We start from the raw sequence: 27,682 nt of genomic DNA on the forward strand, positions 1-27,682 counted from the left end.
TCCAATGATTCAGAAGTACATGTAATACACGGTGAACATCCTTTATTGCTTCCTAATTCCATTTCCCAGATACAATCACTATTATTTTATATAAGCTTATTTAGCTCTAGAGAATTCAGACTGCTATAATGAGAGAAAAACCCAAATGCTACCTTAAGCATTTGTTAAATATACATCTTGGATGGCTATAAAAGCTTTTATTTTACAGTAAAGGACAGTCTGCCTAAGAAAAAAAAAAGGGAGGGAAGAGCTTTCCATAAATAGCACACACAGGATCATCAAACTGATCCTGTGGCGAGCAGCAGTGGCTGCAACAGTCATTTATTTTCTCCAATAGACAGAATTTCTCCGGACGCCCAAACAGAGCCTCTGCCCCTGCAGCCGTCCCAGCCGCAGTCCCCCGCACCCCGTCACTCTCCACGGCCCCAGCTCACCTGCAGGCTCCACACTCAAAGGTCCCGTTGCCATCATGGCACTTGGGACTGCCAGGGATGCCTTCACTCTGGCATTCACATTCACAGATGAACTGAAGAATAATCTCTACTTCTTCAGTGAAGCCCAGAGGCTTAATTTTAATGGTTTCAGAATTCTTATTTGCACATTTATTTGAAGTTACGCTGATTTCAAATTGAACCTTAAGGGAAAACAAGAAGATAAGGTAACAACTAAGCAATTTAAATCTACTAAAAAAATTGCAAAAAACCACTCCAAATTATATTTCTTTAACTGTTTCTCAAATTATAAACTACACTGCCTGTAAACAAGCAGTTTTTTCTTTTCTTCAGAAAATGTTTATATAACATACCTCATCCCCAATGGAAATATTAGAGCATTTTCTCCCATTTTCCCCTGTTCCATTCACCCCATTCTTGCAGTAAGACTTGTAATTTATTGTTACTCCTTCTGGTAATTTGCTGTTTTCCAAAATGACTTCTGAAGACAGGGACTAAAAGAAAGACTATTAAACAGAGGAAAGGCAAACAAATGCTACTATAAAATAAGTTGAATGCATAAATCCAATGGGTAAAATGAACTGTTAAGAAACAGTATCATTTAAATAAAATATCTGAAGCCAAATCTTGAGTGACCAGAAAACACATAACCCAGAGAAATGGGCTCTAATTAATAAGGATCCATTCTTCAAAATAATGTACATGACTGAAAAAAGTATTTATGGTTTAATTGCTGAGTTAAAATTTTAATGATGATACAGCACAGAGGGCTGATATTAATTACGAGGAGTCCTAAGAACTCAGAACACTTTCCTCCGCCAGTGGCAACACAGCTCTCCTCTGGCCCTACCAACTTCCAGCTCACTAGGGACTAAGGTAAACGATCTACTACACAGTCTGGGGACAAATGTGCTCAGGCGCAGTCGCAGCCCTGCGCCCTCACCCCCCAAAACAAGAAAACCCCCAGTGGGAGGATTCAAGCCACTGCGTTTTTAGAACAGCAGACCGCTCAGGGCCGACGGAGAAGGCTGCAGCAGCAAGCTCTCTCCTGCTCACACTCCTGCACGGATGGAGTTGGGAAAGCATTAAGATATGCTGTAAAGACAGAGAACAAAACAACTATGGGAGAGACAGGGAACAACCAGAATCTAGAAAATCTCTGTAAAAACCTCTCTCTCTTCGAGTAGGGTCTTTCCAAAACATTCTGGGAACCCCTGGCATGAGGTAGAAAATATCTACAATTCAACCCATCAAAAAGGCTGGGGTGGTGTACACCACACAGGATGGTTACTGTTAGATTACAAAGGCCTCCAGACGACCTACAGCAGTTACTGACCCATGCTGAGTGAGCATCGCTAAAGCACCCTGAACTAAAGCTCAAGATGGAGAAAATTCCTCTTTAATTTCAACTTCCTTCCAATCTGGGGGAAAAAAAATCTTATAAATCTTATTAAAATGGTAAGTCAAATATATGTAAATACATTCATATATACTTTATGGTACATGCATATATGACTGTGAGTACCTCTTGAAAACAGGGAACTATATACCCTGAATATATGTCAAGAGAAGAATTGGCAAAAAAAAAAAAAAAAAAAAAAAGCTTTTCTGGCACAATTCATCAAAATAGATGAATCTATAAAAAGAAGGGGTGGAAAAAGAAGACTGAGGTCATCCTATACATCTAAATATACGTTGTTTCACACTTGCTTTCCAACAAGGAGACCTATTACTTAACAACATTAAAACAGAATTTAGAAATTTTCCCCACATGCCTTTGTTACATTTTGCTCTGCAGATAATTATGTATTTGTAAGAGAATATGAGTTTTTCCTCCAGATGCAGAATTTAAGTTTTATGTTGTCTTCTGGGGCTTGCTAAATTGTGTATGAAAGGAGTTTTACTTTTTTTGAGAAAAGTATTCTCCACAGGGTATTGCCCAAAACAGATCTTACTTAAAATGCACTCACATTGTATGCATCGATGATCAACTGAATTACATTGCTGGAATTTGCAGATAATGTTCCTACTGCTGACTTAGGGATCAAATTTTTCAGTTCCTGCAATTAAAAGATAAAACATAAAATACAAGTACTACTCATTCAACTAATTAGCATCTACTGAGTACCTACTATTTATTTTTAAATAACAGTTCTCAATACATTTCCTAAATAGACTTAAGGAGTCAGACCTAAAAACAACTAGCTTTGCAATGTAACTAAAATTAATATACACCACTTTTGTAAAATCCAGTCTGTTTAGCTGGTGACATTTTCCCGCATTTCAATTCAAACATATCATTTTGCCTCTAATGACTAAACAAAAAGGGTCTAGAAATGTGTTCCTCTTTTGATCTCACGTGTATATATTTACCTTGTAAACGGGCTGAAATTCTTCAGTAACTGCAAAAATCGTCTGAATGTTATTTTCGCTTAGTTTTTGGACAAGGTGAGCAATAGAAGGGTAATCCTAAGAAATTAAGTAATAAAATTTAGTACGTAATTACATCCAATCCACTCCAGGTTTTCAGTACTTTCTGAAAATAATGACTTGCAGATATCAACTGGATTACTTACAAAAGACTGCTTGAAACAACACAAATTATTGCTGAAGTGGGCGCTGTCTAGTAGGTTTCTAATCCTCTTCTATCTTTATACGTAAATTTTAAATTTCCATAATAAAAAGACTTTAAAGAGCAAGATTATCTGTGTATATTAAATGTCAGAACAATGAAAGTAAAGAACTGCCAGTAATTAAAGGTTATATTACCTACGTATCACTTAAGAAAAAGACCAAGATTCAGCAAGGTTTAGATTTCTTCCAGACCTTGAATAATTTGCCAATCTTTATTTTCAGTAGAGGCAGGGTGCCTGCTTTCTTAAATCATATATAAATAAGACAAGGAGTGTAAGACTATACAAATGATTTGTTTAGACATAATATCAAGCTTGCTACCCCTTGACGTACGCGAGTGAGAGGAGACAGAGCTTTGGGCTGAGGCGCAGAGTCGGGGGTCAGCAGCTCCCTTCACCCCCAGGCCCTCATCTACACGGAAGGAAGCAAGCACAAAGCCAGAGCCTCAAAACAGCAACACGAGCTTTCCTGCACATTAGGTCAGGGCCCAAATTACCAAAATAACAAAACCCCAAACCCTGAAAAACCCACAAGCCAGTCACCCACAATACTCTTAGTATTAGACACTAAACTCAATCTGAATCCATTCAATATGTAAGGAGCTAAGCACTTACATAATAATGGCTCATTGTGTACACATCATTTTCCAGGTGACACTGTCCATCATTTGGTAAAACAATGCCACCAAGTTTCCCATCTCCAGCAAAGTGAAACCCAGCATCCGTGGAAAACACCAGCAGCCGTGTCACATTCCTCCAGCCAATCAATGACTCGAAAAGAAAAGGATTTCAATTTTAAAATACTACCCACAATTCAGCATAAATCTTTTCATCTTTATGTAGGCTACCACTGTACTCTCAACCTAATTCCGTATCTTCTCTTTTCACAATGCCAATATCCTTGCTGATGAAGGCACAGAGACCACTGAATAAAACTCCTCCGCCCCACTGTAAAACTCCACCTTGCCTGGCTGTCCATCTCTCAGCTCTTTTTTAAAAACTGTGTCTTTTAAAGTCCATGTCTCTCTCCCCACTAGAAAGTACGCTCGCTCTGTGCAGGGCAGGGACCACATCGGGTTTTGCCCATCATCTCATCTTCAGCAGTCAGCACAGTGCTCGGCACACAGTAGGTGCTTAATGAGTAAATGCAAATGTCTCAGCCCACACCCATCTTGGCCCAAATACCACTGTCACATTCCCATCCATCCTTGCTCCACGTCCTGTAGCGTGTACTTCCTTTATCAGCCACCACATTAGGCCTTCCTTTTTTAATTACAGAAAAGAGAGCCTTCTCCAAAGACTTGCACTGCTTAATTCCACCCATTGTAACCCATCAGTACTGCTTATTTGTTCATTTATTTTATTTTCCACCTTATTCAGCAAAGAATTTAAAGTAGCAGTAAAATCCTCTTCTATGGTAATTTTATAATCACATCTGTCTAAATACTCAATTATATCTGTATATATCCTCATAAGACTATAAAGTCCTTGAAGGCAGAAATTAAGTTTATTAATGCCGGCAGTCCAAGTGGAATGTCTGTCTCTTTTTCATGTAGAGAAGTAAGTGGAACAGTTACTCTCAGTCAGCAAGAGGAAAACCGAGAGTAGCGGCCACAGATTCTATGGCTTGTTTTAATCCCAAGGCTAAGGCACAGGTAGAGGCAGCCCAGAGAATGCTCTCTCCACAGTGAGCTGCTAACAGGATCACAAATGAATGGCTGAAAAGAAAACAGGCACCAGGCTGGGCACTACCTGGAATATCACTCTCTTCCCCTTTAAAAGCAGAGACTATCCTTAAATTGCAACTACCCCAGTGAGAAGTCAAGAGTAACGATAATCTAGTAGTTAATATTTGCTGGGTGTTTAGTGGCACTGTGTATGGATTACCGTATTTAAACTTCGTAACAACCCTATAAGGTTTATCTGTTATTACCCCTTCTTAAGGAGAAGGAAACAGCCCTCTAGAATGGCAAGGAAACTGCCCAGTGGATGAGCAGGGATGGGAACATCTGAAGCCATTTCCTAACAGTCTAAGGACTGTTCTCTTAAACACTACACCATACTACCATCTTGGGTATCAAGTTACACATTAAAAATTGGTTGGAAAATAACCATTAAGAAGCATCTGGAATCAAGGAAGGTCTTCTAGAGCATAGGAGTACTCTAAGGAAAAAGGGGCGGGGGAGAATGAGACAGTCAGGTACTTAAACTTTATCTACCTCACAATGTTTTCTAGTTTCAGCTTCAGCTGAATCATTAAAAGGTCACCTCAAAATCATCACCTGGTAAATGGGTCATAAAATTCTAACCACTAGTCCAATGGAGATCAGCTTACTACTACTGAAAATCTTGCAATTAAAATTACAATTATATGACTTCTCAAAATACCTGTTCTCATATAGCTTTCAAACTAAGACTTAAGAAGTTCTTTCTTTTTGAATGACTAAGACATGGGGAAGATACCTCTCAAAGATGATAAGCAGAAGAAAACTGACCAGAGGAAAATGGTGTCTGAGACACAGTCCATTTGAGCACTTTTAATGCTCCTGGAGACGTCCCAGATAACCCCAATTCCATCTCAGGCACAAAGCCGCAAAGCTAGGGTTCCTGGGCCTCTTCTAAAAACCTAGAGCCCCAGCTAAAGCTAAACTGCCCCACTGTTTCAAATGGTGAGCATTCTGGCTTTTAAAACCCTGTGTAAGTGAACTAACTGCCTGGTTTAAATAGGGGCATAATGATTAACTATGCTTTTATAAAGCATTTGTAGTTGGAGGGAACTTAAGGGATTAGTCAAGTATGCTACAGTAATTAAGGTAATTTCTTCTGACAGCAAAATCACACTCAAAATTCACACAAGTAATATCCTTTTGTAGAAAATGAATGCACTCACTCCACAAACTGCAACTTGCATGATTGCATCAAAGCCACCTTCTGGAGAATCCAAATTTCCAGATATGCGCTGTTTACCAACAAGTTCATTAAATACCTCCCCTTTATCAGTAAGGCTGAGCACATTTTTATAGCTAAATGGGCTGGTGCAGTTCTGTTCACTTGTGCAAGGGTTCCTGAGTTTAGCTGGTGTTGTGCTAATGTAAGGCATCACGGTTTTCTCCACAAATGAGCCAAACCCTGCAAAGGAAAATGCACACACAGTGATGACAGATGGAGGGTAGATGGATGGATGGATGGATAAACTGCATGAAAAAAATCAAGTACATTACCACCTGTAAGTCAATCTTTTTCTTTAATAAGAAATAATAAGGGTTTTAATAATTAGGTTTGGAAAGGAGATCACTGTATGAAAAATCCAGGTCTGATGTGAGATTAAGGCTGTACAGGCAGGTGTGGTCATACTAACTAGTAATGAAAAAAACTGTAATCAACATGTTTATAAAATATATCAACAAATCAATGCATAAATTCCTGTGAAAACATGCAAGCATTTTATTACCTATGTGGTGTAAGGTGTGTCAAATAACATGATCGCCTACAGTAACAGAGGAACAAGGAGGCGGAAAAATTATTAGATGTGTGACAGGAATATCAGTTCTCTCAAAAAAAAAAGACTAAAACCTGGCCTATTTATCTCACTTGCATGTGGTGAAGAACAAAACTGCCAGTATTTATACAAATGAAAACGATTAATTTTCTCAAAATTCCTACCAATTCGGAAGTCTGAAGTAATCCTCCTCATTTCATTCATCAAATCAGTTCCAAGACTTTTCACATTCTCCAAGTCGTCTTTCATAGAGTAGGAGAGGTCCATAAGGTAGTAGAGATCGATGGGATAGTCTTCAGCTCGCTTGAATTTTAATGTAAATGTCTGTGGCTCCCCTAATCAAACAGAGATTAGAAAAGAAAATTAGCTTGCCAACAATCAAAAGCAAATGAGAAAAACCAAGTAAATTCGATCGATAAGGTATACACTATAAACTGTATTATCGACATAGTTTTTACAAAATCCTGGGCATTCCACAGGTAACTGAATCAATGGATGTGTACTCATTTCAATCACAAATACTTAAAATGCCAGACCCCGGGGATGGTGAAAAAGACAGCATTCCCCATCCACAGCAGGCAAGACAGGCAAACAGTGGGTTGATAACTATGGCAGAAGAAAACAGACAGCCAGAACGACATAAACTAGACTGGGTGGGTGAGGCAGATACACTACAGGGTACACCAGACTTTTTAGAGGCTAACGTTATAACGTGAAGACTCTTCTTTGTTTAATGGGACGCACTATATGCAGTGAATAACATAACCTGATTTTCACTGTAGAAAACCTGAAGAATAGTTTTAAAGATGATTATAGAGACAAAGAAACTTGTTAAGAAACTATAGCAAAAATCTAAGAAAAAGATGATAAGGGTCTGAAACAATGAGGAAGGAGAAGAGATGTACCAGAAGTGTGAGATATAATCCACTCAGAAAATACACGAGAAGGAAGAGGTCTGGGTGAAAAGTCGTTAAATTTTTAACTTGCAGATTTTCTCTATATAGACTTCTAGTTGACAGTTGGATAACTGGGTTTGGAGCTTAAAAGTCTTGTGTTACAGCCCACAAATGGCTTTAAAGCCATGAGAGGAAAACCAACAATTAAGTGGACTACAAAGAGGAAGGAAGAAAAAAGACACAGAAAGGAGACTGGAAAGCACTGTTAAGAGATAAGAAGAAAAGTAGGAATGTTATCGCAGAAGCCGCAAGGGGAGCATTTCAAGAAGCTCGAAGGCATCGCTTGGATCGCAGGAAGGCTAATAAAAAAAGGCCTGACGAGGGTCCACCAGGCCTGGTGGTTCCAGGTGCCAGCAGAGCTCTGCCAGAGCAGCTCTAGAAGTGGAAGGCTGCTGGCACCAGGCTCAAGAGAGAGCAGGAGGGGAAGTGGCGGCGGGGAGGCAGGCACGGGACAGTCCTCTGAGAGGAAGGGGCGGGAAACTAGAAGAGGAGAAAGGGGGCTTGTTTTGTCTTTCTTTTTCCCAGATGCAGGACTGCTCCAGATTCTTATGAAAACCTTAATATTTTATCAATACTGAACAAAAACAAAGGAAAAAATAGATTAAAATGTTGTCTTTATATTATGTAATTATACCAGAAGATGGACATTTTTATCTTTAAAAACCCATTAAATCTAATACTTTCTGAATCTTTAACAGAATTTACATTAGACACAGGTAACATTTACTTCAGGTACATGTGTCTTACAAATTGTTATACCTGCAAAAAATTTCTAAAAGTTAATGTATTCGACATTTCTATTTGAGTGTCGGTCCACATGTGAAAACGAACCCTCAACAGAAACTTACAGAAAGTTGTCAAAAAGCTCAAGTAGACACAAAGGCATTCATAGAATCAGATTTCTGTACCTGATCGTAACTGCAAAACCAACTGCTGTGGTTGGATCTGAGTAATATCTTCTGGCTGCAGCTTCTCTGCTGTTCCTTTGCTACGGTTGGTGACATTTTTATTTTTCTTTATATCTTTGGAGCCTCTGGGATTTTCGATGTCATCTGGATGACAGCCCTTCTTTCTTAAGGCTTCTAAATCATCACATCGAGCAGAAGTAGGCATTCCTTCTTGTAAAAATGTCTAAATGACATGTAAAATATAGGTATAAATAAAAAGTATAGTGGTCAAACCTTTTACATCATCGTAACTGCAAATAACTAATAAAATTGCAAAAATCAGGTAACACATCTAATGTATTTCATTTCTGGTTTTTAAACAAAATGCTCCCTTCATCCAAACCATAATGAACAAAACAGATAAAAACAAAAATTTTTCCTTGAAAGTAATACCATTATTGCTAATATATTACTAGTACCATATTACTTCAGTAATACTTAGAGGACTGACCTAAGTATACATTTTAACCGTTTCATGTTCAAATTCAGAGTATCTACTCAAAGAAATTTCTCTTGTGAAATTACTTATTTAGCATGGTTAAGAGCCACTAATAATATATATAACCAAATATCAGACAAATATTTTTTCCAAAATTTCCCTGAGAAAAATTCTTAGGGTCTCTCATATTATGTAGCAGCATCCTTCATGATATTTTGAACAGCTCAATGTTTAGGGAAAACATGTCACCCTAAAACCTTTCTTAAAAAGGAGAACAAGAAATTTACCACAAATTTAGTAAGTACTCCTGGAGGTTTAAAAGTATTTTAGGTATTGGCTATTATTGTAAACAAGCCTTTTAGAACTTACTTTTTAAAAAAAACGTAAGTGATTATATGACAGGGTCAAAAACATATATAGGGTGAATTTTTTAAAAATGAAAAAAGTTGTAATGGTACGTGAATGGTACTTGTGGCATGGGGTAAAATTTCCACTAGTGACATGATTTTAAAATGTGCTCTTTTTATCAGATGACTGACTAAGTGAAAGCAAAAACACTGCTGTTAAGATGCATGTAAAGGTTCTAAATACGTTTTTCATAAATGTGAGGAAGGGGAACAATGACGGTGTATTCATGTATATGTGTGTATATCACTTTAAAATGTGTACTCCTAATAGACATTTAACTTTTTCACATATACCCCTAAAAATTTGTATTTAGTTGGCCAAAAATCTTTTTTAAAATCTTGACATTGGGAAAATGAGGAAATGCCTTTCATTGGGGGTCACTTTATGTTTTGTATGGTTGTTTATTATCTACCAATTTCATGGTGCTGAATAAAGTGAGGATATTCATATACAAAGATTACAAAATGGTTTTGATCAGTTATTTTTTAAAGGAAACATAGTACTAAATGAGAGCCTTTCTGTACTTAGAAAAACTGGAAGGGAGAACCATGGGCCCGACGGTTCAAAGCTGCACAACTTTTCTGTGTGGTCAAACCTAAAATGCTGCCAGAGCACAGGGCCCAGTGCAGGATCCACTTCCAAATATTAGCCAATCCAGGAAACTAAGATCACAACACTCAAGTAAAATTTCACTAAAGATATCCCAAAATACCTTTAATAATTTAAGAATTATGCCACAAAGATGGCTAAATTATTGAAAGAATAGTTTGGCTAGGATAACCCTAAACCCCAGATAAACTGTAACCCTCATAAAATGGATGCTATTGTTGAGAACTGCACGTACCACTATTATAATCTTCTAAGTGAAACTGCTTTAAGTTCGTTTGATTCTTGTAAGAACAGAGATAAAGGAGGCAGATCATGCTCATTTTCCAGGTAAGAAAACCAACAGTTTCAGTTAAGTAAGCCTAGTCCGAGACAAACTCAAGGCACTCCCTATTTCCTTCACTGTCTCCAATTTAATTCCAGAATACCGTTTTTAGGAGAACAGAAGGTGCCAGTAGAAAATTTTTAAAATAACAAAACGAAAACTTCTCATTTTGTCTTTCATAGGTCAAATCATACGAAATATCTGACATTTGACCAGTAACGCCCACAAAACAGGCACTCGACTGCGGGGTCAACTGCCTGAGTAAAAACAAACAATAAGCCTTTGACCTTCTGATATTATTCACTCTGTAAATAAATTATATACCCTCAGAATGACTTCCCGTTACCTCCAGTACCAACTTAGCATTCATCTGTTCATTCATTCATTCAATATTGTTCATTCATTCATTATTTAGTAAGCTTTGTGGAAGGTACCGTGTTAAGCAATGTACAGAGATGACAAGAGTGAATAAAATTTAAAGCCTAACCTCAATGGGCTTTGATTAGGATGCAAATCAAGTGTATATTAGTTTAATTAAAACACAATTAGGTGGGTTAATGTATACCTCTCCCATCATAAAAAAAGGGAAAAATCTAGAACAGTCCAATGAAATGGCTAGAGGTTTTTGGGAAGCTGCCCAATAGAAACAATGCACACTACAAAGGTGAGCTACGTATGTATTTTTAAATTGTCTAGTAGCCACGCTAAGAGGAAGAAAAAAAAGAAACGGGAAATTAATAATATATACAAAACGTCAGTGATTTCAAAAATCATTAATGTTGAAATGCTAAGTCTTCAATCTCTGGTATGTATTTAAGGCTGACGGCAATTCTCAATTTGGACCACCCATATCTCATCATCACCACACATGCCTAGCGGGCCCTGGGCTGGGCAGCACAGCTCCAGAGCATCACTCAGGGTTACACACAGAGCTGACTGACGCTTATTCAATCAACAATGAGGAAGTGAAAAGTCACATCGAGCACTTCCCAAGGATACAGTTTTGGGCAACACTAAATGACTAGAGAATAGATGGAAAGACTTGAACAATCTTACTTACTGAATTTGTGCACCATCCACAATTTGGCCCTGCTTGTATACACTCTCCACATGATTTGGCATTTGCTTTTAAACATCTATTTTCATCTGTCAGGAGAAACAAAGAAGAGACCACTTGAAGTTTCAAAAGAGAGAATAGTGAAAAATCTGGATCACAATGACAAATACAACAACATATACGAACGTTAAATATAAACACTATGAACCTCGTTACTAAGCTGATTCAGACCTACCCCGCAGAGAGAGGTGATTTTTGGTCATCTTGGCACAGAGGACCATAAAAAGACACAGTTATCTCTCTCGTCTTCTATAGCAAAGACTAGGTACCCTTAATCTATACATTTGTCCTTTTTTTTCAAAGGCATGATTTCAGGCTCTCTCATGTTGGATGGTCATTAATTCTCAGGAGTGTTCTTACAACTGGGTAAAAGTATTGTTTCTCTTCATTTAACTCATCCCACCACACCCATACCCCACCCCCTCAAGCAGGCACTTTCATTTTCGTTTGTTAAATACTTGAAAAGTCCATATTCATCCAATCCACAACCCCTTGATTTTTCAGGTCTGTGTTCAAAGTACGCCATATAGTTCTTTAAATCCGTGTAAGGATCAGCATGTCTGCCGTGTGGTAAGTACTAATATGGACTGTCTCCAATGTATGTTTTCTGATTATAAACCTAACATACGCTCATTATAAAAAATTTGGAAAATACGTAAAAGTATAAAGAACTAAAAATCACTCAAAACCTGCTCACTAAGAGATAACTACTGTTAACATTTTTTGTATATTTCTTCCCAGTCTTTTTTCTAAGCAGATAAATAAAACAATAGCAAGGAAGCAGGCATATACAGACATTACTTAAATGAAATCAAGGATATACATTTTATATACTACTTTTTATACTTAATCCAAATGTTTCATTCCAAATTCTTCAAAAACATGGCTTTAATGATTACATATTCCATTATAATAATGTATCCTATTTAATGATGGATAAATTTAGATTGTTTTTAATTGCATAGTTCACACATGCCACACGAACCCTCCACATATATACACATACATGCATATATATATGCACCCACTCTGATGACCATCCTTATAATGTAAAACTCTGATTATTTCCTTATGACAAACTAAAAAAAAAAAAATACTGAGGCGAAGAGTATTAACTTTTAAAGATTCTCAATACACACTAACTTCTCTCCAGCGGTAATGTTCAAACGCACACTCCCACAAGCAGTGTACACACACCATTTCACCACACCCTCAACAAGAAACATCTTTTTAATGCAAAGATTTTTTTAAATTCATTTAACAGGTATAAATAAGAACATCAAGTTAATTGTCAGTTACTGAAGGTTTCGTTTTTTTTCGTATTTTTACTGGCCATTTCTTTTATAAATTTTCTGTTACATCTTTTGCAAATTTTCTATTATCATGTTCATCTGTTTTTATTGGAGCTCTACATTTGTAAGTGAAATTAAATCCTTATTTAGTTTCTCATTTTGTCGATGGTGTTCTGACACATAGATACTTTGGTTTTTTATGTTATTGCTGGTTTTATGTAATTTAAATTTATCAATAACTTCCCTTACGGTTTCTTTCTTCATTTTTCCATGTGGTAAGTCCTTCCACCCTAATATCAAACAATTGTTCTATGCAGTGTATTTTTTGAGATTTGAAGAACAGAATTGGACATCCGTTATTCCAGATGTGGATGCACCATGGTTTATAAGAGGATTAAATATATTTTCAGTTTTATTTTTCATTCCTCTCCTATATGACGCCAACATTTTGCAAGACTTTTGATCAAAGAGCAAGAACATCTTCTGGAAATCCAACTGTTCCCGCTTTCATTCTTTCAGATAGTAGTGGATAGCTCATAATCCACTGTTCTACACATTTACTTCATTTCCTTCTAAAGATGTAACACGCCTTTGCTTTCTCTACGCTCACTTACACACTCTATGATATTCCCCAAAGAGCTCTGTGCAGTGCATCCTATTCCCGTTGTCACTCTGGGTGACTGGTGGAGAGCCTGAGAAAGGGCCTTGCAGGCACTGGAAGGGCCCCGCCCTCAACTCTGAGGGAGGTGAGGCCACGGCAATGCTTTCAGAAGGAGCAAGACGACCTGATGCAGGTTTTTCCGGCATCTAAAGTGGTCAAAAAGTGACACAAGATACTGAAGTGAAAAGACAACTATGAAACTTCTTTTTTTACCTGCTTGGCCAAACACATAGCAAACTGAACTGATCAATCCAATCCAGAAAATCAGTTGTAAATTCATCTGAAATATAAAATGTACCATGTTATATTAAGGAAAAAAAAACATAAAAAGCCTAATCATTCCCACTCACCTGACCGCCCGCTGATTTTATAAGCGTAATGCATCTTCTTCCCCAGCCCTTCTCCCCACTCAACATCCACCTCTCCCCCCCCCAGTACCTCACCTTCCACTCCAGAGTCCCAGAATCCACTCTTACTTTTCTCCACATCAATTATACATTAATATTTAATTAACAGTGCTCAAAAAAAAAAGTGTCAAGTATTCCTGCACCTAAAAGCTATTAAGTCTTTGTCCCATGGAATCTCTATTACCTCCTGTGACTCCTAGGGGGCCAAACAGGCATATCCATATGCCTCAGTTACCTCAACACTGAACCTGTCAAAATCCTGATCATGTCATCCCCTTGCTTACAACTTTTCAATAGTTTTTATTTCTTCTAAGGCTAAGACCAACATCCTGCACAAGGCCCCAACTCAATTTTTGAGTTTGATGTCCTGTAACTATTTCTTAAGAAAATCAACTTCTGTGCATGGAATTAGTACAATATTCAGTTCAATTTCCTACAATTTCTAGATCTACAAACTACACAAAAGTGGGGGAGAGGGACATAAGAAGACCTGAAAGAGGCTTAAGTGTCTTTTAGAATCTCTAAAGAAAAATTAAGTAAGAGTCTGTATATTAAGCAGGATACCTCAAACTCCAACCATTAGGTATGTAACTGTTTTCTGTGAATCAAAGTTCTCACAACATTAATCTATACCTTACCAGAGTTGGTCAAAGACGGCTATAGCCACAGGTCGCTGACCCTGTCCCTGAACTACTTCTACTGCTCTTGGGCTAGCAGCCAGTCTAATAATTATGCATGAACCCTGCCCCTTCCACAAGAATGCAAAAACACCAAAAGCAGATTATAACACCCCCCCACCAAGCAAAGTTTAGCTTTACTACTTAGCAAAGAAATATAAATTAAAGCAATGTAAGGTAAACCAGCAAGCAGAAAAAAAAAAAAAGTTTTTTAACCCAACAAAACAACAGAACAAAGACTTACTGCAGATGGCTAAGAGAGACCAGAGATGGCTGTAAACTGGTATAACTTGGGGGAAAATAATTTAACAATCTGTATCAAAAAGCATTAAAACTGTTTCTACCCTCTGACTTAGTAAACGAGCTACTAGGAATTCATCCTAATAATTTAAAATATAAAAAGTGATACACATGCACATACACTTTCAGTATAGACTCTAGCATGTTTATAACAGACAAAAGTGCCAACGTCCCCTAGAATGATGGGGAAAGGGCTAACTGTATCAACTTGATAGACTACTAGAGTCAAAAGAATAAAATGTAGTAACATCAGAAGGTTTATAGAATAACTTTTGGATGCAAAGAACACATTAAGATGACAGGTATGTAAAAATAACAGTATATAAACGTATAAAGTAACCAAAGAATCCTGGAGATGAGAGTTATAAGCATAATATAAAGACAATGGGTTCATTTGTTTTTAAATTGTTCTAGTGTTTTCTTCTTTTCACTTTCTTAGTAAAAACAATTACGGCAGGGTACTGTGTGGAATTTTTTTCTTTCTTGGTGAATTTCCTTTAATAAGAAAAAAAAATGTCTTTCAAAAACCCTCATTTTCAAGGGCTTATGTTCCAGGATACAATCCCACAGCTCCAAGAAAATGCTTTAAAGTTATGCTCTGAGCACCCCTGGGATACTGGGTTTCCTCTGTCAAATGCTGCTCACATTTTCTGGTTTCCCAGAGAAAAGCAGTATGAATAACTTGCACAGTCATCCACTTTGCAACCGTGCTCAGAGCAGCCAGTTCTGTTATGCCCCAGTTTTGCTTACGTTATTACTTGTGACTGCATCCAAAAGCCCAACAAAAGCTGCGGGTCACTGAAGTGTGAAATGCCTGACAGTTTACCTTTTAAGGCCTGACTAAAAGGTTCAATGTGTAAAAAATCCATGCAGAGTATAATTCTAAACAATTCAAGTAACGTTATCAATTCCAAAGCTATGATTAAAAGGACCTGGAACAGTAAGACGCCCGAAGAAATGCATGACTGTGATGAATGGAGCATCTGGGCAGTTTCTACACAAAGAGAACAGAACAAATATTTGTTCCATATATGGACTCTGATACGCGTGTCTTCAGGATACAACTCAGGTCACCTTAAGGACCACTAGACTACCTTGGGGAACCTTTAAAAGTTACACAACTCAGAGAAGCACCACTAAGATAAAGTTATTTGGTAGCAGAAAAAGTTTCCTAACATTCTTAGGTCCCGTAGCTTTAAAATACTACTTTAATGCCATTTTTCTTTTCCTTTTATAAACCTTGACGCGCCAAAGATCAGCCTCCTGAGGAAGCAGGCAGCACAAGGGCTGTAGAGCCACCGAAAGGACCAGGGTGGAGGGCAGCCAGAGGCCAGCAGCAGCCCCGCCAGGGCGGTGGCCAGGCCTGCAAAGGCCAGGCTTTCTCCCTGGGAAGCAGAGAAGCCCTAGGAGACAGAAGACGGCGGCAATTAGGGATAAAGGAAAGCCACGAGGACGACCAGGCGGAGACAAGAGCAGTGAGGGGCGGCCCTGAGGAGAGCAGGCAGCAAAGAGGCGGTGGGGCGAAGGAGGCAGGGAGGAAGGATGGCACCCCAAGAGCTCCTGAGACTTTAAGACGCCCTGCGGCAGCACCGGTCAGTGTGTGGTTCAGAACCCCAGGTCTGAAAACCCCTATCCTGGGAGGTGGGGCCTACACCCCAGGTGACTCTCAGGCTGAGAAAGGTGCCCCGAGGAGTCTCCCCGCGAGAGCACTCCACACAGGACAGCTCCTGAGGAGAGGCCACCAGGGAGAGATGCCTTCAGGTCCTGTCCTCATCCTAACTTTCACTGTCTTCATGATCAAAGGTCTAGAAATAGTTGTCTACCTGGGTCTCCGTCTCCCTCCTCCACCTGTGTAACTGGGTGTCTGCTTCCCACCGTGCATGTGAAACTGCTCTTGAAAAAGAAAACTTCCCAGGCCTATCCTACTCTCTGCATCCATTCATCCATTCATTCAAAACTTTAGTGCCTGCCTACAATACGTACCTGGGGACGTACATCAGTTTACCACCCAACGAATTTACACAGCAACACTCACTAAACCTCACTGTTCTTTCTTAACACACTCTATTCCCGCGAACTTTACTGGCTTCTCCCCTACCTTCTGGACGTTCTTCCTCGGCCAACTCTGTCAGGCCCTGTGCCCTACTGGAGATACAAAGATCGCTGTCTCAAGGAATTTTCAGTTCAAAGACAAAAAATACAAATAATTACAATGTGATATGGTGGTTTCTATAATGAAGATAAGGACAAAGTGCACTGAGGATGCCAAAATCTGCCGGGGCAAGTTCAGAAGCTTCATGGTGGCTCAAACCGCAGCCTCATAGGAAACGGGTAGGCACTGGAGAGAAACACCCCAGGCAAAAGGTCTGCACGTGCAAGGCCACGGAGTCCTGAGAAGAACTGTAGTAACTTCTTTCCAATCTTATCACTAAACATACACGTTTGGGTGACTTCTCTCTCTCCCCCCAAACTGGAATTGATTTGCTCTAGCTTTACAGAAAAAAGACTAGAAAAAATGTATTTATACGTTATTTGTAGTTAAATCTGGTCAGTGGGATGAGTGATTATTTTATCCCTGTAATTTTCTACAGTAAGTATAAATTATGTTAAAATCTTAAAATATCATAAAGGCCAAAAAGAATCTTAAAGTACTTGGGTATTTCTGAGACTGAAATTATAAGCTGGAAATAACAGAAACTGATACCAGCAAGGCAGGAGGTTACAGTCAGGTTACAGAGAGCCTTAAATGCCATTCATGTTAAGAGTTTAGATTCTATTCTACATGTAGCAAGGAAGCGGGAAAAAAATGGCACAGGGTAGTAACATGACAACATGTAAGTGGCAGAAAATCAGTAGGGTAGAGGATGAATGGCAAGACAGGAGCTACTGGACAGGTACAGAACTTCCTGCTGAGGTTTCAGAGTAACAATGGACAAAACAAATCAGTGATTAGGAGGGACCTGAGTGTTGCTTAGATAAGGAAGATGGTTGCTTAGATAAGGTAGGGTGAGAGAAGAAGGGAATCATCACTTTCAAATGAAGAAGACAGAAGGAGAACGGAGTTAGGGGAGAAAATACTGATTTTGATTTAGAAATGTGGAATGTGAAAGGCCTGTGTGAAATCTAGGAAAGATACAAACTGGGAAATTAAGACCTATGGGCCTAGCTTTCAGGAATTCAGGGTTAGAGATACATACCCAAGAGTTGTGGATGGCAATGAAATTATGAAGATGGTTGAGACTGTGAAGAAAAGAATACTAAGGAAGAGAGGAGAGCTGCAGGCAGACACGAAGAGAGTGATGGAGCCAGGCCCCCCTGGAGCAAAGAGGTGTGGAGCACAAGGGGCATATCCCCCTGAATAGAGGTGCAGCATCTTTCTCTAAGTCAGGACAGGGGGTAAAAAAGCTGAGCGAGTTCACGCATGACAGCTCACGTTTTTTCCTGAAATAGGAAGCAAGGACAAGTGCTGGGAGAAAAGGGGAGGGGGGAGTTGGGAGACTGAAGAAAATCAAGAAGATGCAACAGGATTATAGAGGAATGATGAGGGCCCGGCAGGTACCGGACACCCTAATCTATAAAGACACATTTCTCACACTCATCTCACCTGAAACTACCTGTTAAGCGTCTGCCCTGACAGGTTCTAAGCTCCAAGAACACAGGACCCAGAAGTACTTGGCATAAAATCAATGCTCAAAAACTTTTGCTGAAATATGTTAAACTGTATGACATTTTTCTTGGACATTATTTAGAAGCCCAGGAAAGAAGAGTTTCTCAGAATTAGTTACTATGCAGACCCTCTTTAAATAGCAAACAGTTACTGTAGATACCCTAGGGATAACAATCTTCAATTCACTTAAGTATACGGAAGCCAACTTACAGCTAGATATAAAATGCCTCATGCTCCAGGCTCTTGTACATTATGAACCACAATTCATTTACACATACAAACAAACACAAACATAGGCACTGAAATAACATATATATATATATATACTCAGTTATAAGGTGGTCAACCAGATAATCCACATACTGGTTGTTTATTATTATAATTATTTGCACAAAAGCCCAAAATTTTTAGAAATTCTTGTAGAAACACTCAAATCGCTGAGACTACCTCCCATGGGTCCTTAAACTCCAATTTGAAACTGCTGAATTAATTCCATTGTTTACAGAGCAAGTGCAGGAGGAGGAAGGGGTCAAAGCAGTGGCAGTGCTGACAAAACATCAACGAAGAGAAGAGGCCAAAGTCAAAGGCCTAGAGATCAGGGTGCAGAAGAGAGAAAGGGGCTAAAGAGCCGGGTGTAACATTTCAGGGGCAGGCAGTGTTGGGTAAAAGGTCTAGGTGAGGAGACAGCCATGGGAACTGGTTTAGCTGGGATTTGTTCCCAAAGCAGAGCCTGAGATAAAAGCATGTGTGCTAGCAGCTCACTCGGAAGGTGACCTGGGAACCAGAGAGGTGCTGAAGAGAGCAAACCAAGAAGAGGAAAGGCCGGGGCGCTTTAGCTACCACAGTGGGTGTCTGGGGGCTTGGTCTTACTGAGAAGTTCTGAGAAGTGTATACAGTTCACCCCCTGAGAATCCATAGGTTCCACTGGCGGATTCAACCAATGACAAATGGAAAAAAAATTTTTTTTAATTCCAGAGAGTTCCAAAAAGCAAAACTTGAATGTGCCCTGCACAGGCAACTATTTACATAGTATTTACATTTTATTAGGTATTATAAGTCATCTAGAGGTGATTTAAAGCATATGTGAGGAAGTGCATAGGTTACATGCAAATACTACACCATCGTATAGAAGAGACCCGAGCCTCTGCGGATTTGGTCGGGGGTGGGGCAGACGGGGCGTGTCCTGGAACCAGTCCCCCTAGAATACCAGGGACAACTGTAGAAAGTGTGTCCAGAGGAGGACCACCGTGAAGACACACGTCTGTCAGCTCGAGTCCCCACAGGGAGAAGTTTGCCCCAAGGGCGTGAACTGCACCACACTTCCAAGAACAACAGTGTAGCAGCCCAGAAGGCTGCTGCCAGCTTCTCATCCTAGGGACAGACAGGGCTTGTTGGAGAAGCCCCAGGGGTTGAAAAGACAGAAGCACTTGAGGCAAGATGCAGTCAGCCAGAGTGAGTCACAGAACTGCTCTGAGCAGCAGCGGCCGGTCCCAGAGGCGGCCAGGAGGAAGTGAGGAGGACAGAAGAGGTTTCTAAGTCCAGCGTTCAAAGCCACGGGAGTTGAAAGAGCAAGTGTTAGACCAGAATGTGAGAAGTATCACCTGCATTAACTCCTGAGAGCCTCAATGATGGCAAGAACTGGGGAGGGGATTTAAGCCGGGTGATTCACATACAGACATATACATACATTAAGACAAACACAAACAACCTCTGTTTAAAAGATTTAGTATTTAAGATGTATGTAACTCTTACCCATCTACTACAGATGTGTAGTAAGGCTGACCTGCCTTATGCACTGTCATCTTGTATAAGTCAATTCTCCATGTCCTCTGTACCTAGCACAGTATCTTAATATTTAATAAATAAAAAATCTAAAGATAACTGCAGATATTCTGAGGTATCCAAAAAAAAAAAAAAGTAAGCTTAACGAGGGCAAGCAGAGTGCTGTGCTGTGCCCACCACTGTTCGTTAAGGCGTAGCGGAGTTCAGAGTGTGGACTGTGGAGCCAGATGCTTGGACTGAAACCTCTGATCAACCCCTAACGAGGTAGGTGATACTGGAGAGTTATTTAATCTATGCCTCCGTTTCTTCATCTTTAAAATGGGCAAGGTAGTTCCTACCTTATAGGGGTTATGTGAAGTTTAAATGAGTTGTAAATATAAAGCATTTAAAACAGCATCTGGCACACTGTAAGCACTACCTAGATGGTACTTGTTATCATTATTACTACACGTTACAGCTGGAGCTCAACAACTTGATTCAATAAAGAAGTAACTATGTTTTAAAAAGGAACAAAATTGGGTCATTTGTAGAGACATGGATGGACCTAGAGACTGTCATACAGAGTGAAGTAAGTCAGAAAAACAAATAGCGTATATTAATGCACATATGTGGAATCGAGAAAAATGGTACAGATGAACCTGTGTGCAAGGCAGAAATAGACACACAGACGTAGAGAACAAACGTATGGACACCAAGTGGGGAAAGGGGGGGTGGGATGGATTGGGAGATTGGGACTGACATATATACACTAACTAATATGTATAAAATAGATAACTAAAAGGAACCTGCTGTACAGCACAGGGAACTCCACTTCGCTGTACAGTAGAAACTAACACAACACTGTAAAACAGCTATACCCCAATTAAAAAAAAAAAAAAAGTAACCATGTTTGAATGTTTTGCTTTTTTTTTCAATCATAATTATAACCAAAAACTCTGAATTGACCCATGTTAGGTGAAACACAAGATATGGAAGAAAGGATAAAGTGTAAGGGTTAGAAAGAACACAACTGCGAACAACAGATTAAGGCTGATTTTTATAGCCACTCAAATATTATTTTGATATGACATCAAAACCTTATATTGTATATAATAAGGTTTAATCAGATGCTAATTATTATATTAATTAGATACTAATTATTATGTTAAGTATAATTAGATAATTATTTTAGGTTCCACATTTAAGTAGGATTATTCTACTAACAATTATATTTAGAACAAATTGCATGTAAAACAATAAAAGCAGCAAAACCTCAGTGCTTTTTATTACTACATTAGATAAAGCACAGATATTTCTGAATGTTAGTATCACTAATCACCTTAAAAAAAGATCAGGGTGGAGGATAACATACCTAATACAAATAGAAATAAGGAAGAATGACTTGAGGCTTCTCCTGTCATGGGGAAGCAAATCTAGGAGAGGCTAAAAGAAAGAAGGAAACTGCCCTGAAAAGATACAGGAGAAACTTGGATCAGAAGCTTGTACCAGTTTGGTTCACTGAGGGACTGCTGCCCGCTGAGGACTACTTAAACAGGAGATCTGCTCATTCAGAAGAGGCCGGACGAGGCGCACCAGGCGCAGACAAGAGTAATACAGTAACTGAGGTTTTGATGATTTAAGGTAATTTGTAACAGAAAGTTATCTTCCTTTTATTCCGACACCTTCAAATGACTATAATGATGACAATAATAAAAATAATAACAGCTAACTATCTTCTCTAAGTAACTCTACAAGGTTGGGAATGATATTACCTTTGTTTTATATATGAGGAAACCAAACCAGAGAGAGGTTAAATAACTTCTCCAAAGTTGCACAGGTAGAACTGAAACCAGACCATCTGAATTCTGAAGCTATGACCTGACTTTGGGCTCCATTAAACTACAATTTTTTGAAGGCCTACTCAGTCACTATTTTAAAGATAAAAGAACATCCTTCTACTGTTAGAACTGACTCAGAGCACAGAAATGGAAAGGACTTAAAATGTCCTGTGAGTTTATTTCTTAGTCCTTCAAAGTGACTGGAGGCCAACAAAAGTATTTTAATTGTCAAATTTCATGAGTATACCCACAAGTTATGGTGTCATTCCTACAAAAGCATTTCATCCTAATATCATTTCTTACTATGCTTAATTTTATCTAAAGGGTCATAATTCATCCCTTGAACAGTAAATAATGTTAAACACCTCCCCGAAACAATCTCCTTTTAGTGGTTAACAACCTCAAATATGTGCAATTGTTCCCCTTGTCAAAAACTGTACATAATTACTTTTATCTCCACTGTAAACTCATCTTTATTCATCAAGGTTAAATGTGGTTTTATGAACTGTTCAAACTTTTAAATACACACTTATTACCTATTAATGTTTTTAACAATGTGACAAATCACTCATTTGGCATTTCTTTTTACATTTGCAGATAAAATCTTCAGAAATTTTATAAGTACTTTATTTGTAGAAATTAAACAATTACACTTGAGAGAAAAATTACTTTTAAAAAAATGTGGTGAGTTACATTTACTTCAAGTTTTAAAATTAGGTGCCCAGAAGCCAACTATGCCCAAAAGGTCATAGTACAAAAGGAAGTCATCCACAAAAGATTTATTCCTACAAAATCTTTGCACAAGAACACATTTTTATTCAATACAACTAATTAAATTCAAGTCAATAAATACCTATTGCATAGCTACCATGTACCAGACACACAGATGACAAAGCTGGGAACCCAGGAGTATTCGAAAGCCCAAGCTTTCAATTTAAGTAGGTTTCTAATAAGAAAGGTTAAGGGTTCTCACCAGTCAAATACTCTCTTCCAGAGAACAGAATTTGCTTCCTTTTTTATATCCTAACATTTTAAATCCTTTCACCTTACTGGTGAAAAAGATTCAGACACCTATACTGAGATATATTATAAGCCTCTCCTAAAGATATAATAAGGTTGGATTCATCTCAAGTCTGTACCACCATCACTATTTTCTGTATCTGCCTTTAAAAGGAAAAAAATAAATAGTCCAATAATAGATTAATATCTACAAATCAACACAGTCCAGAAAAGGAACACGGAGCCAAGCTGAAAGCCTCAGGGAATTACCGTGCAGTTCATCCTGCTTCTCCCCACACAGAGCAAGCAGATGGGGGAATGTAAACGGAAGGAACTCTGAGAGGCTGCTCTTCTCTGTGCCATCAAATTTGAGAGTGAGAGCTTGGGGATGAATTCCTCCAGGGCAAGAGCACCTTTCCCCCTTGCAGGAAGAACAATTAAAACTAAACATTTTTCCCCTCTCTCTGGCAGGAAGAGGTGTGTGGTAGTGACCATGGAGGTGCTTATGGCCCAAGTAATAAGCTAGAATTAATGATTAACAAAACTTAGCAGAAAAGATGAAAGGGGGAAAAGAGAGGGAACAGGAAAGAGAGGAGGTTGAGTACTCCAAGGCAAAGACACAACACCCCCTTTGAAGTCCTTTTCCACCCACTGTGGTCGACAAATAGTAGTCTGAAGTAGAAAACTTTCTAAAATTCACTACTCCCACCCAGAAGAAAAAAAAGCTTTTTTTGAGCACTGACCCCTTCTTGCCCAAAGGTAGTAACAGCCTGAGTTGAGTTCCAGCAACAAAGGTTCAACTGCTCCAAAGCTACAGGCTTACAAAAAAATTTGAAACCTGAGAACAGGGCTAATATTTTAATTACAGAGTAACAGACAGAACAAAATTCATCATTAGTGACTACTCTACCCACCTTCTCCAGGAAAATGAGAACATGGAAGATCAATCATCACCACCTACCACACACTGCAACGGAAAGATAAAGAATGGACATACTTCTAGTGGGCAAATAAAAAGCCTCAAAGATAAAGAAGCTGGAAGTGGGGAGAAATAAGGGCATGGAACTGAACATCTAAGAAAAATTTCTACAGCAGAAAAAGTGGAAAGAAAATGAAGAATCTTCTCTGAAAAAAAAGGAGAATGAACTCATTATGCTCTTCAAGGAATTTAGAAAATCTCAAATAGATTTTATAGCAATCAGAAACAGTAAAACCACAAAGCTAGAGGAAAAGTATACAGAGATAAGGAAGGAAATTTAAGTTGAAATCCTCTATAGAACTCAGACACATGAGGAACAGAATCAACATGACAGGAAGAGCAGGCTTGACCACAGGGAATTCAAAATAAGTCAAGGCAATTAGAAACATTATGATACAGCCAAGAGTGATCCAATAAGTAGATAACTGGTATACCACCACCACCACCTCTCCTATCAAAAAGGTTATAGCCTTTACATGAGGACAAAAAAAAAATGAATTAAGCATTAAATTCCAAAAACTGGTGAAGGGGCACAAAATAAACTCAAAGACTGCAAAAGGACTTAAAATACAAGCAAAAAATAAACACTTTAAACAAAGCTATTAAGGCATAATATTAAGGGCTGATCCAAAATGAGCATGAAAAGTTGCCTGAACTTAATTCTTCCGAGATCCTCCTTCCACTCAACAGACATTACTCAGCAATTGATACATTTCAAACCAGACTAGTGAGCTGTTCCTTCTTTACACTTGGCTATGTCTATAGATTTTGCCTTTCCCTCTGAAGGGAAAAGAAGCGTAAGTTAGCAACTGCTTTGGTTGAGAAATTTTACTTTGGGGCAAGTTTACAAAGGTAACTATGAATGGAGCTAGCAAAAAAAAGTTTACCATCTTAATTAATGGTATCAAAAAGCACTTAAAAGCAAGATTTGTTCCACATAATTTCAATTCAGGAGAATTGTAAGTTATGTTCCCTTGTGTAATTTTATCTACTTTTTAGGTAGATCACTCCAAAATTCTTACTTGATCAAAACTTTAATAAATTTTGACCATATCTTTTGTCACATCTCTTCTCTGCCCTGTACTGGATTGAAACAAACATAGTGCTGAATATATTTTAAATACATATATATATATAGAGAGAGAGAGAGAGAGAGAGAGAGAGAGAAAATGTTTTAAAGCCTAACTAAATATAGGTAGAAATCAATTAATTTCTCACTTTCCTCAGCACTAAGATGGGAATAATGTCTACCTTAGAACTACTGCAAGGATAAAATATTACCATGAATGTAAAACAAATATCTTTACAGTGACCTACAGATTACAGCTTACTTGATTACTGCTTCAACTCATTCACTGACTTCTAAACATAAGAACCTGAGTGACTACATAATTAATGGTTCGAAATCTTTTTAAACCATGCTTCTTTAGTAAGCACAAATCAACTCCCTATTGTGTTCCTGTTGTGCTTTCCTAAAATAACATAATACTAAATGCAACTTTTAAAACTACAATCTCTACCTCCAACAATCAGATATGACCCACCATCACGCCTTCTGAGAAGCAAAAAAATTACTATCTGAAATAAATAATGAACTATAAAATATTGGAGAAGTAATTACTCCTAATTTCACAAAGACTATGAAAGCTTAAGTTACTTACAGATTCATTCAATAAACATTTATACATGGAAATGTGACCTCCATACATCAAATGGTACACAATTAATTTTTCATGTAAATGCTTTCCTCATCACTCCACTGAAACTACATTCCCTACAACAAAATAAAATATTAATTTTTCTTTTACCTTTCTGAAATTTTTTTGGCCTTCATTGGCTCTTAATCTCTTCACCAACCACCATAAGCGAATTAACTACTCCTTTTTTTGTCCCAAAAGATATTCTTGATAGTGTCTAGCGCAGTAAATGACAAACCTTCAGTGACGCTCAATAACACAGTGTTGTTTTAATTCAAATTTCTATTATAACTAATTGTAATCATGTCTGTGAACCACACCGGACTAGAGCTGGAGGGCAAGAATCCAGGCCTTCATTTTATACAGCCTTCATTTTATGTATATATATTTATACTATAAATGCATATATACTTATATATGTATGATTATATATCAAAGTAGTCAAACAATATTTATTTGCTAAATTAGACTGTATTCTCCCTTCTAACTATACTGTCCTTTGTCTTTTCCTCAAAATCTATTAGAGAATATTACCTGGTACAGTACCTTGTGTAAAACATTCTGTGGTATTTGCTATGTTTCCCTAGATTGAACACAACTTGTCCCAACTAGATAGTATCCTCAACAGCAAGGTGCACGTCAACTTCTTGATCTACATCCACTCAGCACTGCACTGCTCAGGGAAGTGGCACTCAGTACACTGATGGATTAAAATGTCATGGACGGGACTTCCCTGATGGCACAGTGGTTAAGAATCCATCTGCCAATGCAGGGGACATGGGTTCGAGCCCTGGTCCGGGAAGATCCCACATGCAATGCAGCAACTAAGCCCGTGCGCCACAACTACTGAGCCTGCACTCTAGAGCCCGCGAGCCACAACTACTGAGCCCGCGTGCCTGGAGCCCGTGCTCCGCAACAAGAGAAGCCACCGCGGTGAGAAGCCCGTGCACTGTAACGAAGAGTAGCCCTAGCTCGCTGCGACTAGGGAAAGCCTGCGCGCAGCAACGAAGACCCAACGCAGCCAAAAATAAATAAATAAATTTATTAAAAAAAAAAAAAAAGGCATGGACAACAGAGCTCCATGCGGACAGAGAGCTAACAGTAACCCACTTGGCTCGCCAGCACTGGCAGCCTTCTCAAAGCCACGACTTGGCACAGCACCTATCCTCTGGGGTGAGGGCAGGAGAGGATGGCTGCTCACGGGAGAGGGAAGACCTGCGCTCTGCAGGGCCAGGTCATGCGACAGCTGGCCTTCAGGTCTTCGGTGACGGAGAGAGAGAAACCAAGAGACTACTTTATGGTGCAGATGCAGAAACCAAAGCCCTTTCCAGGTGAGGTGTTCCAACAATTGTCCCAGAGAAGTTCAGGCCCAGCTTGCCCAAAACCCAAGTTCCCCAATCAAGAAGCCTTTGCTACATCCAACTGCTTACCTAATGATGCTTCTCTCTTCACCTCAAACATGCCCATCACAGGAAATCCCTGAAAATATCCAGGTCACTCACTTAGCTATCATAGGAAGGAATCAGAAATTCAAACAAATTGGGGAAGGAAAATGCTTTTCTAGATTCCTTTTCCTCCACCCGGCCCTTGACTGTGAAAGTGTTCCCAGGGCCTCTCCGTGGCCCCTTTTCACTCTACACGCTCTCCAGTATTTTCATCTGCAGCCTAGAGCGTCAACTAGTACTTACAGACTAGGAATTCCCCAATCTCAGTCTCCCAGCCCGACTGCTGGTTTTGAGCTCACAATGGGCATATTCCACTACACCCCAGCTGTCTCAGCAGGATGAGTTCAGCACTCCCCTCCCTCCAGGCGACCAGCACCACCCCCTGCTGGTCACGTTGCCTGCCTCGGCCGAGCGCACCTCTTAAGCAGAGACCTGGGCCACTTCAGTTCCTTTCTCCTCTCTTACCTCAGACACCAGGTCTGACTCGTCCTCCCTCCGAAATAAGTAGTCCTCGTAGCCCCACCCAAGGCATCCCCACACCAAGGATCTCCAAAGCTTTTTAATACTCACCTTTATT

General features: G+C 39.0%; 1 protein-coding gene across 1 annotated transcript in view; it reads right to left on the reverse strand.

Annotated features, from left to right (window-relative positions):
* ITGB1 (integrin subunit beta 1) overlaps positions 1–27,682 on the reverse strand; it is a 42,904-nt gene that overhangs the window by 11,919 nt on the left and 3,303 nt on the right. Inside the window, exons 2-11 of the mRNA XM_061178864.1 lie at positions 13,549–13,615; positions 11,326–11,411; positions 8,449–8,671; positions 6,749–6,919; positions 5,976–6,214; positions 3,701–3,856; positions 2,826–2,921; positions 2,423–2,512; positions 806–946; positions 435–634 (exon numbers count right to left, since the gene is read on the reverse strand). Of these exons, the coding sequence (XP_061034847.1) occupies positions 435–634; positions 806–946; positions 2,423–2,512; positions 2,826–2,921; positions 3,701–3,856; positions 5,976–6,214; positions 6,749–6,919; positions 8,449–8,671; positions 11,326–11,411; positions 13,549–13,615 (1,469 nt within the window). The remainder of the gene's footprint in view (positions 1–434; positions 635–805; positions 947–2,422; positions 2,513–2,825; positions 2,922–3,700; positions 3,857–5,975; positions 6,215–6,748; positions 6,920–8,448; positions 8,672–11,325; positions 11,412–13,548; positions 13,616–27,682) is intronic.

The sequence above is a fragment of the Eubalaena glacialis genome, chromosome 2 (assembly GCF_028564815.1).
Source record: "Eubalaena glacialis isolate mEubGla1 chromosome 2, mEubGla1.1.hap2.+ XY, whole genome shotgun sequence".
Classification (NCBI taxonomy): domain Eukaryota; kingdom Metazoa; phylum Chordata; class Mammalia; order Artiodactyla; family Balaenidae; genus Eubalaena; species Eubalaena glacialis.